Source organism: Sciurus vulgaris (genome assembly GCF_902686455.1).
Source record: "Sciurus vulgaris genome assembly, chromosome: 18".
Lineage (NCBI taxonomy): Eukaryota > Metazoa > Chordata > Mammalia > Rodentia > Sciuridae > Sciurus > Sciurus vulgaris.
In genome coordinates, this window is record NC_136479.1 from 32,278,587 (window position 1) to 32,291,907 (window position 13,321).

At 38.4% G+C, this 13,321-nt stretch overlaps 1 protein-coding gene and 1 pseudogene across 2 annotated transcripts in view; one reads left to right on the top strand and one right to left on the bottom strand.

Moving 5' to 3' along the window:
- LOC306649853 (cytochrome P450 3A9-like) overlaps positions 1-11,027 on the top strand; it is a 30,923-nt gene extending 19,896 nt beyond the window's left edge. The window contains exons 8-13 of the mRNA XM_079121281.1: positions 1,438-1,565; positions 2,743-2,809; positions 5,627-5,787; positions 6,012-6,238; positions 8,251-8,413; positions 10,830-11,027. Of these exons, the coding sequence (XP_078977407.1) occupies positions 1,438-1,565; positions 2,743-2,809; positions 5,627-5,787; positions 6,012-6,238; positions 8,251-8,413; positions 10,830-10,919 (836 nt within the window). The 3' untranslated portion in view covers positions 10,920-11,027. The remainder of the gene's footprint in view (positions 1-1,437; positions 1,566-2,742; positions 2,810-5,626; positions 5,788-6,011; positions 6,239-8,250; positions 8,414-10,829) is intronic.
- LOC306649862 (olfactory receptor 2AE1-like) overlaps positions 1-13,102 on the bottom strand; it is a 68,154-nt pseudogene extending 55,052 nt beyond the window's left edge. Inside the window, exon 1 of the transcript XR_013766964.1 lies at positions 11,071-13,102. The product of XR_013766964.1 is annotated as an olfactory receptor 2AE1-like (transcript). The remainder of the gene's footprint in view (positions 1-11,070) is intronic.
- Positions 13,103-13,321: the final 219 nt, after the last annotated feature.

Consider the following 13,321-nt stretch of genomic DNA (forward strand, 5'->3'; position numbering starts at 1 on the left):
TATTTTATGTATCTATAGACTAGCACATATATAAATAACATATATTTCCATAATATAAAAAAATTCAAAAAACTTATCAACAAAAAACCCCCCAGTAATCCAGTTTAAAAATAAGCAAATGCTCCAAACAGATATTTCTGAAAAGAAGAAATACAAATGACTTAAAAATACATGAAAAACTACTAAATATCACTAGCCACCAGGGAAATGCAAATCAAAACTACTATAAGACATCATCTCACTCCAGTTAGAATGACTATTATCAAAATTAAAAAAAAAAAAGATATAACAAATGCTGGCCAGCATGTGGAGAAAAAGTTTCTCTTATATATTGTTGGTGGGAATATAAAGAGTGCGAAGGTCTCAAAAATAAATAGAAGTAGATCTAACTCCTGATCCAGATGTTCTCTTCTAGTATATATTGAGAGGAAATATCATCATACCAAACTGTTATCACTTTGGTCAATCCGGCTAATAGTTTGGCGATTTTTATGATATTTTCAAAGAGCCACCTTTTGTTTTCATCTATTTTATTTCTTCTTCTCTATTTCATTTGTTTCAACTTGGGTCTTTACTATTTTTTCCTTATGCTTGCTTTTGTTTTAATTTCCCCTTGTTTTTCACCACTTTACAATTTAAGTTAGACATTGGCTTGAGATCTTTCTTTTTATAAAACCTATATATTTGTAGCTATATGGTTCCAAGTGCTGCCTTTGTTACCTCTCATAAGTGTGGTACAACATTTCTTCACTGTAATTCATGTCAAAACAACTTCTAATTGCCTTTTTTAAAAACAATTTTAGTTGTCAATGGATCTTTTTTTTAAATTTAATTAATTTATTTATATGCAGTGCTGAGGATTGAACCAGGGCCTCATCACATGCCAGGCAAGTGCTCTACCACTGAGCCACAACTCCAGCCCATCTAATTGCCTTTTGACAACTGTATCTAGAAGTCTTTGGGTTAATTTGCACGTATGTCTTGAGTTTCCAAATTTTCTGTCCATTATTGATTTCCGGTTTCGTTCCTTGATAGTTGAGGATGGATATGCTGGATTGTACCTATCCTGACTACTTTTTCTTGAAATGCATAATTAATTACAGCACAGACTATGGACTGGTTTACCCAGGGACCCTATTTCAATACACAAAAGGGTAAGAGGTCAGGGAATTTAATCCTGTTCCTTTGTTCCCTCCAACGGCATTGATGGGGCTACTGATCCTCTGATATGGTGGCCATGGCCCCCTGGGTGAAGTGCCCTTGCTCAGCCATGGAGCACACACCAGGTACAGATCACAGAAGGAATGGTTGCTGGTTGAGAAAACGAATGATTTTACTCTTCTGAATATTTTTTAGAAAATGATCATTGCTCAAAGGATGTTGCCTTCTCACCAAGTTTCTTTTTGTTTTTGTTTTTGCTTTCCACATTCTCTTTAGCACTCTTTCCATTCCTTACCCGAGTGCTTGGGGCATTAAATATCTTCAGGTTTCAAAAAAACGTTCTGGATTTTTTTACAAATGCAGTAATGAGGATAAAAGAAAGACGCCTAGATGATAAACAGAAGGTAAAATATGAGTGGTGGTGACATGAGGGTGTTCATTTTCTGATCATTTACTGGGCTGTGTACATCTGATTTGTGCAGATATATAAATATACATATAGTTTTGTGGGTGGTGCTGGGCATTGAACTGAAGGCCTCATACATGCTAGGCAAATGCTCTGTGGTATTTCCACTGCCCTTCTCTGTTTTCTAAGGTTGATGGAGTACTTTCAGATTTGCACTGGAGAGTTTTAATATTTTGGAAAGAATGAAGGTCAGATTTTTAAAAGACAAACTGAGAATGAGTTATATTGACAATGTTTAACACAATAATAGACATGACAAGATGTCTTGAAATAAGTATTGTTTGGATAAAAACCTTATCATTTCCTTCCTTTCAGTAAATTGTCAAAATAAAAATACTATTTAAAAATTATTTTACTGTTAAAAAAATTTCCCCAGATCTTAGAGTGGTGAAGAATAATTACAAGTCCAAGCCTCTTAGGTCTTGTAACCTCTTAAGACCTCTTAGGTCTTAGTTGGCACATTCTTCAGGGGAAGATCCTAGTGGGTACCTGGTGAAGTATGGCCATGTTAAATTTGAGCCCTTTCCTGGCCCTGATCAGTCAGTGCTCATCTGTGAGCACCAAGGCAATATGCTAACCCAGCTTTGTCTTAATGCTGCCTGGAGGTGGACATAAGGATGGCTGCAGGTCAGGGATGCAGGACAGGGGACTCCAAGTGTCACTGAAGATTGAATCATGCTCTTGATAAGTGGAGAATTTGATGATACATAAACAAAAGTAATCATCTTTGAAACCATCAGGTTTATTCAATGTGGCCATTGAATAAGAATTACAGCAGAACAAAAAGAATTGAAATCCAGGACTTCTTCCTGGGAAAACAGGTGCAACAGGAGAAGGAGCTGGCCACTGTGTGTCCAGAAGACGGACAAACTCAGCATCAGGGAGAGCAAAGTCCAAAAGCTATTGGACACCATAGCTGGATTTCTGCCAGGGAAATATCCTGCTCTCCAAGGTTTATAGGTGGACGTTTTGTTCACCTGTGGGTCATGCAACCCTAGCCAGACTTCTAGAATATGGCACCTATATTCTAAGAAGGGAGGTGAATGGCTATATTCCTGATATACTTCTGACTTTATGACTGACTTTATCATTTACATTTCCCTTTCTGCTTCCAGCACCGTGTGGATTTTCTTCAGTTAATGATTAACTCCCAGAATTCTAAAGACACGGAACCCTACAAAGGTAACCAAGAAAGTTTCAAAAAAGAATGTTTCATGGTCTATTGACAGGGAAGCTCAGAGGGCGGGAGGGGATTATACTGAAAATATACATGTTTTCCAGGGATTTCCACCAAATTGCAGAAAGACACACATTTGGATATTGCAAATGGTGCCCAGGTGTACTTTCTAGAAACATATAGGTGTAACAATATTCAAATTTTTTTATGATTTATCAAAATGCATAAATGCATTCTACTGTCATGTATCACTAATTAGAACGAATTAAAAATAAAAATTTTTTAAACTTGAAGAGAAACTAGGAGCAAGCACTTCAGTACTGAAGTCAATTAGTCATCTTGAACTATGTGCATCAATCAGAACAAGTGCTGATTCTCAGCCACATCCAGACCCACTGAATCAGAACCTCTGCCTGGATATTTTCACCTGGACATCCAATCAGGATGCACACTGTTCCAATAGTGATGAGGGTCACTGGAAATACTGGGTGAAAATGTGTTCACTAGCTTCATCTACTGTAAAGTTTTACTTTTCCCTTTGTAATTTGTAAAAAAAAAAAAAAAAAAAAAAAACCTGTGGGGGAAACCTCTGAGACTGTGTAAACATCCTGTTCCTCAAAATACTTTCACCTACTAGTTTTATCATCCATGGGTGATTTCTGACAGAAAGCATTTGTACTATGATGGTTACAAACTGCCATCTTTATTATTCCATCATCTAGTGTACATTTATAAATTGGTATTAGATGGTAAGGGAGAGTTCCATTCTTATTTATCAGTATGATGTTATATGCTATGAATTCATTCTCTTGCTATCATTTTTTATTTTGATGGTCAAATTCTTTTGGGCTTGTCCTAAGTCTTTTAAGCACTTCCTCCTCCTCCTCCTTCTCCTTCTCCTCCTCCTCCTCCTAATAATCCTCCTCCTTCTCTTCCTCATCTTATAATTTTATTGTTAAAATTGTCTATATTTATAGCAGTTTTAGTTTCATAGCAAAATTGAGAGAAAGCATAGAGATTGCCCATATCCATTCTTTCTCTACGTTCATATGTTGCCCCCATTACAAACATCCTTCACCAAAATGGTATATTTGCCATAATCAATGAACCTTCATAGATAAGTCACCTTACCCCAAAGTTCATAGCTTGACATGAGGGTTCGTTCTTGAGTTTGTACATTCTATCAGTTTTGCTACCTGTTAATGATATACATCCACATTGTAGCAACATGCACAAAATTTCATATTCTTTTCATGCATTGTTTGGGAGAACATTCTTGCTTTCTGGTGCAAGAAATTCTAGGTTTCTCTTCTATTTCCTCTGATCAGCCCTGGAACCATCCATTTCTCCAGAAGCTCTGGCTCCTTTCAGTAAGAGATGGTAGTTAGAAACCAAAATCTGAATGCTTGATGTGATCATTACTACTGCAGTGTCTTCTAGACAGCCTTTCTATGGACAGAGCTAAGAAAATAAAATATATTTATACAGACTGAGCAATATAAAGATTTCTCTGTGTATCCATATCCATGGTGTAAAGAGCATTCCTCTCCACTGCTTCCACTACAACTTTCTGTGATGAAGGAAATACTCAACATATGTATTGTTCATACAATAACCACTAGACGCATGTGGCTATTGAGCATTTGGCATGTAGGTAGCATTACTGAAGAACTGAAGTTTAAATTGTTAATTATTTTTATATTATATTTAACAATTAATTCATTAATAATTAAATTTATATAGTCATATATGGTCAGTGTCTACCAGATGGGACTGCACAGTTGTAACCTAAATTTATAATCAAATTTCAATTCAGTGTCATGGGGTTTATGCCAACAGGGGGGAAAAGAGTGGCTGAATTTTCCCACAATAGCATCACTGAAATCATGGTAATCAGAACGCCATGTAGATCTTTCTCATACTCATTTTGCTTTAGTTTTTTTTTTTTTTATGAATTACATGGTTGGACTGTATACCATGTTTCTTTCAGGTATCCAAGTATCAAGAGGTCCTAATCATTTCTTAAATCAATGAGATGAGTGCTCAAATGTGACTAACTTCTTTCAGGAGAAAAATCAAGAGAGATAACCACTTCTATCATGAGGACTGTTTGAGTGGACATGTACTGGGGAAGATGACATTCAGCTCATGATTGATAAGCAATGCTAATTCCACTCACTGAGCCTTTGTTGTTTTTCTCTGTAGTTTCTGAATATCCTGAGATCATCCATTTTAAAGACTGGTGCCCCAGGTCTTCTATTACCTGATGATTATCAGGCTAGTTTATGCACACAAATGACCACATCTCATGAAAGTTCAGATTTCAATTTGGTAACTCTACAGTGAAGTTTGAGCTTCTGTGTTTCTAAAGAGCTCCCTGAAGCTGTTGGTGCTGCTGGTCCACTGACTGCAATTTGAGTAGCAAGTTTCTCTGTGACTCAGTATAGTTCCTTCAAGTTCCCTCAATCATAGCCTTTAATTTTCCCTGAAAAGATGCCTTGGTATTGCAAACTCTTCCAAGGTTCTTTAACCTAAATTTTAGGTAGAGTAACTTAATTTTTTCCTAGGGGGAGAGTGCTACCCCATATTTATAGATAAATAAAGTTCATGATTATCCAAGGCACATTTGAAAAACACTATGTATGTTTGACATAAATACTGTCCCTTGAAATGACCCACTTGTGTTGGTGGTGGGGATGGCATAATGAGGAGCATTATGAATTGCTCTTCCAGCTTGGGATCATCATTTAGATTTATCTTCATCTAAACTGTGATGTCTGCACTGACCTGCTTAGTCTAAGTTGTCTTTCCTCTCTTCGTAGGTCTATCTGATCTGGAGCTTGTAGCCCAGTCTATTATATTTATTTTTGCTGGCTATGACACCACTAGCAGTACTCTTTCTTTCATTATTTATACATTGGCCACTCACCCTGAGGTCCAGAAGAAGCTGCAGCAGGAGATTGATGCGGCTTTGCCCAATAAGGTGAGTGAATGGTTCCTGGAAAGGGAGAGGAGAGGTGAAGTGTCTGCATCTCAGTGTTTCATTGAGCAGGTCAAAGGACAAAATGGTCATTAAATGCTTTGAAAATGCTATGTTGTTTTTCCTATATGAGTTATTTGGGGAGCTCTGAAAACTTCAGTGAACTGTGTCAATAGAGTTTAAAGTTATTTCCAAACCTTAATTTATAAAAATCTCTTTCTTGCCAGGCACCTGTCACATATGATGTACTATTTGAGATGGAGTATCTGGACATGGTGGTGAATGAAACTCTCAGATTATACCCAGTTATTGAAAGAATTGTGAGAGTCTGTAAAAAAGATGTTGAAATCAATGGGGTGTTCATTCCCAAAGGAACAGTGGTGGCTGTACCAATATATAGTCTTCACCAAAACCCCAAGTACTGGCCAGAACCTGAAAAGTTCTCCCCTGAAAGGTATGGGGCCCCTGAGAAAGGGAATCCACCCTTAACCAGGCTGACTCACACATAATCTGAGGTCTCTCAGTGCAGATAACATGTGTGATGGTGAAATTTTCTTGTCTTTTAAGAAGTCTTTTACAAAAGCAGTAATTGTTGAAACTTTACAAAACAAACATTAGAAAAAAGAAATGACTATAGCCCTTTACAGCCCTAGAACCTCAAGATAAGCCCTATGTATTATTAATATGATACCTGTCTTTATGGACATTTTTGTATGAATGTGTAGATTTTAAGAGCCAAAATGCTATCACATTATATTTGATTTTGAGCTGTTACTTATTTTATTTAACAGTAATCTATCAACTTTTCTGTTATTTAACCACTATCTTATCTTAGATGCTTACATTTTTTAATCCTTTCAGGGTTTTGTCCTGTTCCCTTTAGCTCTTTGAATATACTACCAGCTTTAAGAAACATTTCCATTTTCAATTTGATTAAACGTTGGTTCCTGGTTCCTCCAGTGTGGGTTGTTAAATATAAGCTAAAGTCTGAAAATCCTCCCCTGGGACGTTCAAGCAGCCTCACTGAGGACCGAGAGAGCTCAGATCCTCCCAGTCCCACCTCTGACTGTGTTCTGGGCCAGTTTCCTCATACTCTCTGTAGTTGGTGACTATTTCAAAGTCAAATAATCTGCTCCCAAGACGCCTGAGACATCTCTCCTTAGAGGTGTTTTGGCCTTGCTCTTCTAAGAATTTGGATCCAAGGTCACAGTTTGCACTCTGAGAAGAGTTATTGTAATTTTTCCTGTTGTTGTATTGTTAAGTAAAATAGAGAATAAAGTTTTCAGGTAGCATGAGATCAAGACTCTGGCCCTAACTTCACACTTCCTGATGACAGTGATCTTGTCTTGTGGGGTCATGGTATCCCCAGTGCTAGTTTCCTCCAAGTTCAGCACCTCCACTTTTTGATACTTCACAGACTCAAAATCAGAGACTGTACTTCTCTTTGATTCACCAAGGCATGAATGGATACTAAGTGCTTATGGCATATCAGGGACTAGACCAGGCTGAGAAATATTACCAAAATGTATGGTATGGAGAACATTTGACCTACACACAAGAATAACCTACAGACAATAGTCTAACACTTTTAAAACACTTTTAAAAGTAGAAAACACTTTTAAAGCCTCTCCATCTGCCCATCACCTGCTTCCAACAACTATCCACCAATGTCAGCAGCCCCTCCACACACCACCACACCCTCTCTCAACTTCCATGTTATTGTGAATCACAATCATCTGTAAATATGTCAAAATGTTCTCAAATATATAAGAATCCTTTCTAAAACAATCACAATGTCATTATCACTTTCCCCAAATCAACACTTTCTCCTTAAAACAATGAAATAACTAGAAATTGATTTGAATAACACATGGGTCTAACATTCAAGGAATTATTTGTAACCTGATGGGACAGACAGACTCAGAAGTCAGTGATGAGGCAAAGAGAGGCAGAGACAGAGAGAAAGAAAAGGATGAGGAGGAGGTAGAGGAAGAGAGGAATTAGGAGCGATGGAGGAAGGGAGAGAAGGAGTTGAAAAAGAAGAGTCTAGAGAAGAGAAGAGATAGATCATTAGTTGGAAGCATTTTCTCCTTCTTCATCAATAAATATATGAGAAGCAGGAGTGTGAGTTGAAGCCGCAACATACTTTTTCTTCAATTCTAGTCTTGTGAGTTCTTTCAGAGTGTGAACACATCACAATCCTGAAAATTTTAGTATTTAAAGAAAAATTTTCTTTTAAACAGCATTCATCACATCTTAACAAGACTGAGAGCTCCTCCAGAGTAAGGGGAATGAAAGAAGTCTGTAGGTTTCAATTATTATAGCAAAAACACAGCAGGATTTCAATGACCATTCCACAAAAGCATCCTGCATATTGCTGCTAATGAATGTTTAAGATACAACATAGATTTATGTTTATAGATTTATGTCTCATTAATTTTCTTTCATCTACTATTGTGGAATCAGGTTCAGTAAAAAGAATAAGGACAGCATCAATCCTTACGTATACATGCCCTTTGGAAATGGACCCAGAAACTGCATTGGCATGAGGTTTGCTCTCATGAACATGAAACTTGCTCTCATAAGAGTATTGCAGAACTTCTCCATCCACCCTTGCAAGGAAACACAGGTTGGTATACTTTCTGAAGAAGTAAAGAAAAGTACATGCTCATTCATCTTAATAGTATGTTCTATGGCCAAAGAATCTCTTTTAAGACACTTGTGAGATTTTACAGTCCTTCAGTTTTGGAGCTCTATATCTGTGGTTTTATGAAGACCCAAGTATAAAAATCAGGTAGAGTCAATGCAGATTAGCTTGACATGATTATGTGCAGTATCTTTGAACTTAAGCAAAGTTTAAACTCAGTTTCAAGTCAAATGAAGATGCTGTGAAGATCCTGTTGTGGTGATGTTTGAGTGCTCAACAGAACTTATAGAAGCTTTGTGACAGTGGTTCTCAACTATTGGGTGGACATTGAAATCACCACAGAATTTTAAAAATACCAGAGGCTTGGGTCATCTCCAAAATTCTAAAAATCACTTGCCTAGAGTGTGACTTTAAAAGTTCCCAATTGGTTCTCATTCTCAGACAAAGTTGAGAATCATTGACATCAATTGTGTCTTGAAGATATGAAGGATGTATAGAGTCTAGGGTTATCCTGATTGACTCCGTCTTCCAGGAGTCCTGATGCAGAAAAACGACTTCTTTTACATTTCAGGAATAACTCTATGAATCTTATTTCCCCTTATTATTCTATTCTCATCTTCAAGTTCTGGTTCAATTCCCAACTTCTCCGAGGAGTCTACCCCATCTAATGCAAGGCCCATTCAGTCCTCTGTTTTGTTATTGGTTACTGCAAACCATTATCATCATCTAAGTTAATATTTTGTCATTAAAGCATCCCACTTGGAGGCCTATTTTTTCTGTATCTTAACTACAACATCCCACTTAACTACATCACTCATTTTTGCCTTTCATAAACTCCCAGTGGTGCCTTGTAGGGAACCTCACCCATGACAAGCATTCAGTAAATATTTAAGGAGTGATTTGTCATTGATTTAGAGTTCTTGGCTGTCAATGCTTTGCTCTTTTTAATTTTAAAATTTTACAAATGACATTTCTCTCTCTCTCTCTCTCTCTCTCTCTCTCTCTCTCTCTCTCTCTCTTTCTTTCTCTGTGTGTATGTGTGCATGCATGGGTTTCTCCTTATGCAGAAAATATTTTCAGTATTTGAAATTTAAGAATAGTAATGTGTTACATTTATTGAATGATGTGGAATCTGTCCTGTGAAGAATGTAAAGTTGTCATTGAGTCATAAAAGGCAAGGTCTTATGTGGCTTATTTCTAGGGATTGTTCATTTAATATGCAATTCCTCCCCATCTGTTAGTTTTCCATATGGAAAAGGAGGAGGATCAATGTGGTTACCATTTTATTTGAGAATTCAAGGCAGCCATGGAGCAACCCTTTAAGTATATACATATAGGGAACTTAGATCTGAGAGAAAGTAGGTCTCTAGTACAACTGGGATGGGACAGGTACTTTCGGCAAGCTCCTAGTCTTTCCCAGGATGGAACTTCTCAATCTCCAAAACAATTTTCTTCCTTCCCTCTCCTGGGACAGGAGATTACTCTGTTGGAGGTACCCCCAACACTAAAGGAATGCCTCAATGAGGATGGGGCCAAAGGGCTACTCAAAACTCTTTAGGACTCAGAAGTTCTTCATTTTCACTACTCTTAGAAGCAAAGAGAAAAAGAAGATTTTTGCAGGGGCGGGAAGCCTGTGCTCCCTGAAGGTCTTTTCCATCTTTAAACTACATGCGTTCAATCAAGAGGCACGATTGTACTCTTTTAAATAGTTTTTTAGTTGTGGGTGGACCTTTATTTTTTATTTATTTATATGTGGTGTTGAGAATCAAACCCAGTGCCTCACACATGCTAGGCAAATTCTCTACCACTGAGCCACAACCCCAGCCCGACTGGACTTTTTTAGAAGGGAAGGACTGCTCATATAGTTCGAATTATAAAACCTATTCAGGGTTACCGGTGTAACCCACCAATGAAGTAACCTGAGCAAACATCCATGAAGTTCACTTTATATAACTTTACAAAGAGTTTGACATAATGCCAAAAATCTGGTTTAAATTTTTTAAAATCATCCCTTTTACCTAAAACTTTTTCTTTGTGGTGCTGGAGAACCCAGGGCCTCACACCTGCCAGGCAAGTGCTCTACCACCGAGCCCTGTCCCCAGCTCTGTTGCTACAAATTTAAATAAAAAAGAACACAAGCCAACATGATTTTATCTCAGGCATGGTAGAGAATAGATGCTCATGAAATATTTTGTTGAATGAACAGATGTATGTATGCTTTCACTATCCAATGTTGACACAATTTATAGAATAAATGTAAGGAATCCCAGACACATGAGGCTAAAAGTAGTTTTCATATGTTTCTACAGATTTATTGTCCTTAATGTACCTTTTCTAATTCCTTCTGTTGTTGATGCTTCATTTACTACTTCTAAATACGCTTGCTTAATGTTTGCAGATCCCTCTGAAATTAAGCAGGAAAATATTACTTCAACCAGAAAAACCCATTGTTCTAAAGATTGTGCCAAGAGATGAGCCTGTAAAGTAGAATCTGAATCTCCCTAAGGATTTCTGCTCTGTTCTTCAAGGAAGATGTATCTCAGAACAAAAGACATCTTGATTTGCTCTGTGAATAATAAATGGAATTGAAGATGGATTTATGGGTTGATGCTACTCTTTATTTACTAGAGATGCTGGACCTTGGCTGGGCTTTCTCAGTGTCTGTGCAGAGTACTATCTGTTGTGTGATGGAAATGAGGTGACCACCTCAGTACCAGACCTGAAGATTCAGCCTCTCTTGTTCTCTTGGGAGTCTCTAAACCCATCTCATACCCTAACCTTTTTATTCTTTCCATTATAACTTCTTAAACACTGATTCAAATAACTCTAAAGGTCTCTCTGTATAAATTTTGTATCATCCATCCTTTCTTTCAAAACACCCTTTACTTCCCATGATTCTGACATTAAGTACAAATTCTAATTTCAGATTCCATAAATACTCTCTGGTGGCATAATTACATATGTTTTGTCAATGAAAATAAAAGAAAACGTCCTTATATCTTTATCATAAATTTTTTTAGGGTGTCACTGAACTTCATGTGTCTTCTTTTAATGGAATTTGTAAAGGTTTTTCCCTAATACTCTGAAAGATTATAGACACACACACAATGCTGCTTGAATTCCTGACACTAAGTTAAAGTAGAAAAGTTATATGTAAATTACTTAATTCTTGCAATAGTCAAAGAACATCAGGGATCTGGATTCTTGAAAATTCTTAGAGATTTACCCATAATAATACTGTACATTTGGGACAACCATGGGTGTAGTCATCAGGTGATATTATCCCTCCTTAAACTGTCCTCAGAGCCTTAGCTACATTCTTATTCTGGAGAGTATAAATCAGAGGATTCAGTGTGAGAGTAATGATGCTATAGAACACAGAACCAACTTTGTCTTGCAGTGGAGTGTGCTGGGACTTGGGCCTCATATATGACAAGATGCAGGCACCAAATCAGAGTGAGACCGCAATGAGGTGGGAGCTACAAGTGGCAAAGGCATTTTTCTTACTCCCAGTCAAATGCATCTCAATAACAGTGTGCAAGATGAAGCCACAGGATGTAGAAAACCAGGATGATGGGGAGGAGGAGAAGCTCAATGCTGCAGATGTACACTGTGGTCTCATAGAGGGTGACGTCACCACATACCAACTTCACCACAGCTGGATACTCACAGTAGAAGTGGTGTATTTTCCGAGTCCCACAGAAGGGGAAATGCATCAAGATGACTGTGTGGATTAGGGAGTTCAGAGATGCCCCCAACCATGATGTGACAGCCATCATCAGACCCACCTTCCTGCTCATGAGCACAGTGTAACGCAGAGGATGACAGATGGCCACATACGGGTCACAGGACATGAGAGTTAGAAGAAGACACTCAGCACCACCCAGAGACAAATAGAGAAAGTGCTGGGTGGCACAGCCCACAAAGGAGATGGACTTCTTACCAGACAGATAGTTGGCTGCCATCTTGGGGATGGTTGTGGAGATATGCATCAGGTCCATGAGGGACAGTTGACTGAGCAGGAAGTACATGGGTGTGTGAAGCCCATGATCCACACAGATGAGGAGGATGGTGAGGGTGTTGCCACTCACTGCAACAAGGAAGACCACCATTGTCAAGCTGAAGAGCTTGGGCTGGGGAGTCATTGAAGAGCCCTTCGAGGATGAAGTCTGCCAGAGACATCTGATTCCCCAGCTACATGTTCTCTTTCTCAGTCCCTGGGGAACAGGAGTGGAGACTAAGTGTGATGCAGGAAATATGGGATCCTCCACATGTGACAATAAGCATTTTTGATCTGAGAAAACATTTGTGAAGAGATTTTCTTTTCAATTTGTAATTATACAGCAGCTGAAATTATTGAAATACACTTTACTCAAAACCAGAGAAATGTGTCTTCATGATCATGATCACTCTGAAATTCCAAAATATCTAGACTCTATTAAAGGTAAAAATTTATGGGGGGATCCAAGATGGTGGAGTAGAGGGAGGCTGCGTTCCTTGTCACTCCGTAACTCCAGTTTCAAGCAGAGGATATCTGTTTCTTGGTGAGGCAGTTTTTGCTGCTTATTGAATCCCTGGTGTTTACCCCATTTGTCTGCTGTGATGACCTACAGTCTGCCAGCATATCGATGCCTTTTTTGAGTGCAGATTGCTCACTGTCAGGCGCCTGTCAGGCGCCTATCATCCGCCATTTGCCAGCCTCTGGCCGGTCCATCACCGGCCTTACACCTATCCATCACCCAACGCACGAGGTTCACACCCAATCATCCGACAACGGTCAGCAAACTGATCGCCGACAGCCAGTGGAGCACCAGCTGCATGCTGTTGCCTAGAAGTTCTCTGTCACAGTACCTGCAGGTTTGATTACACATGGCTGCCGCCATTTTGAGA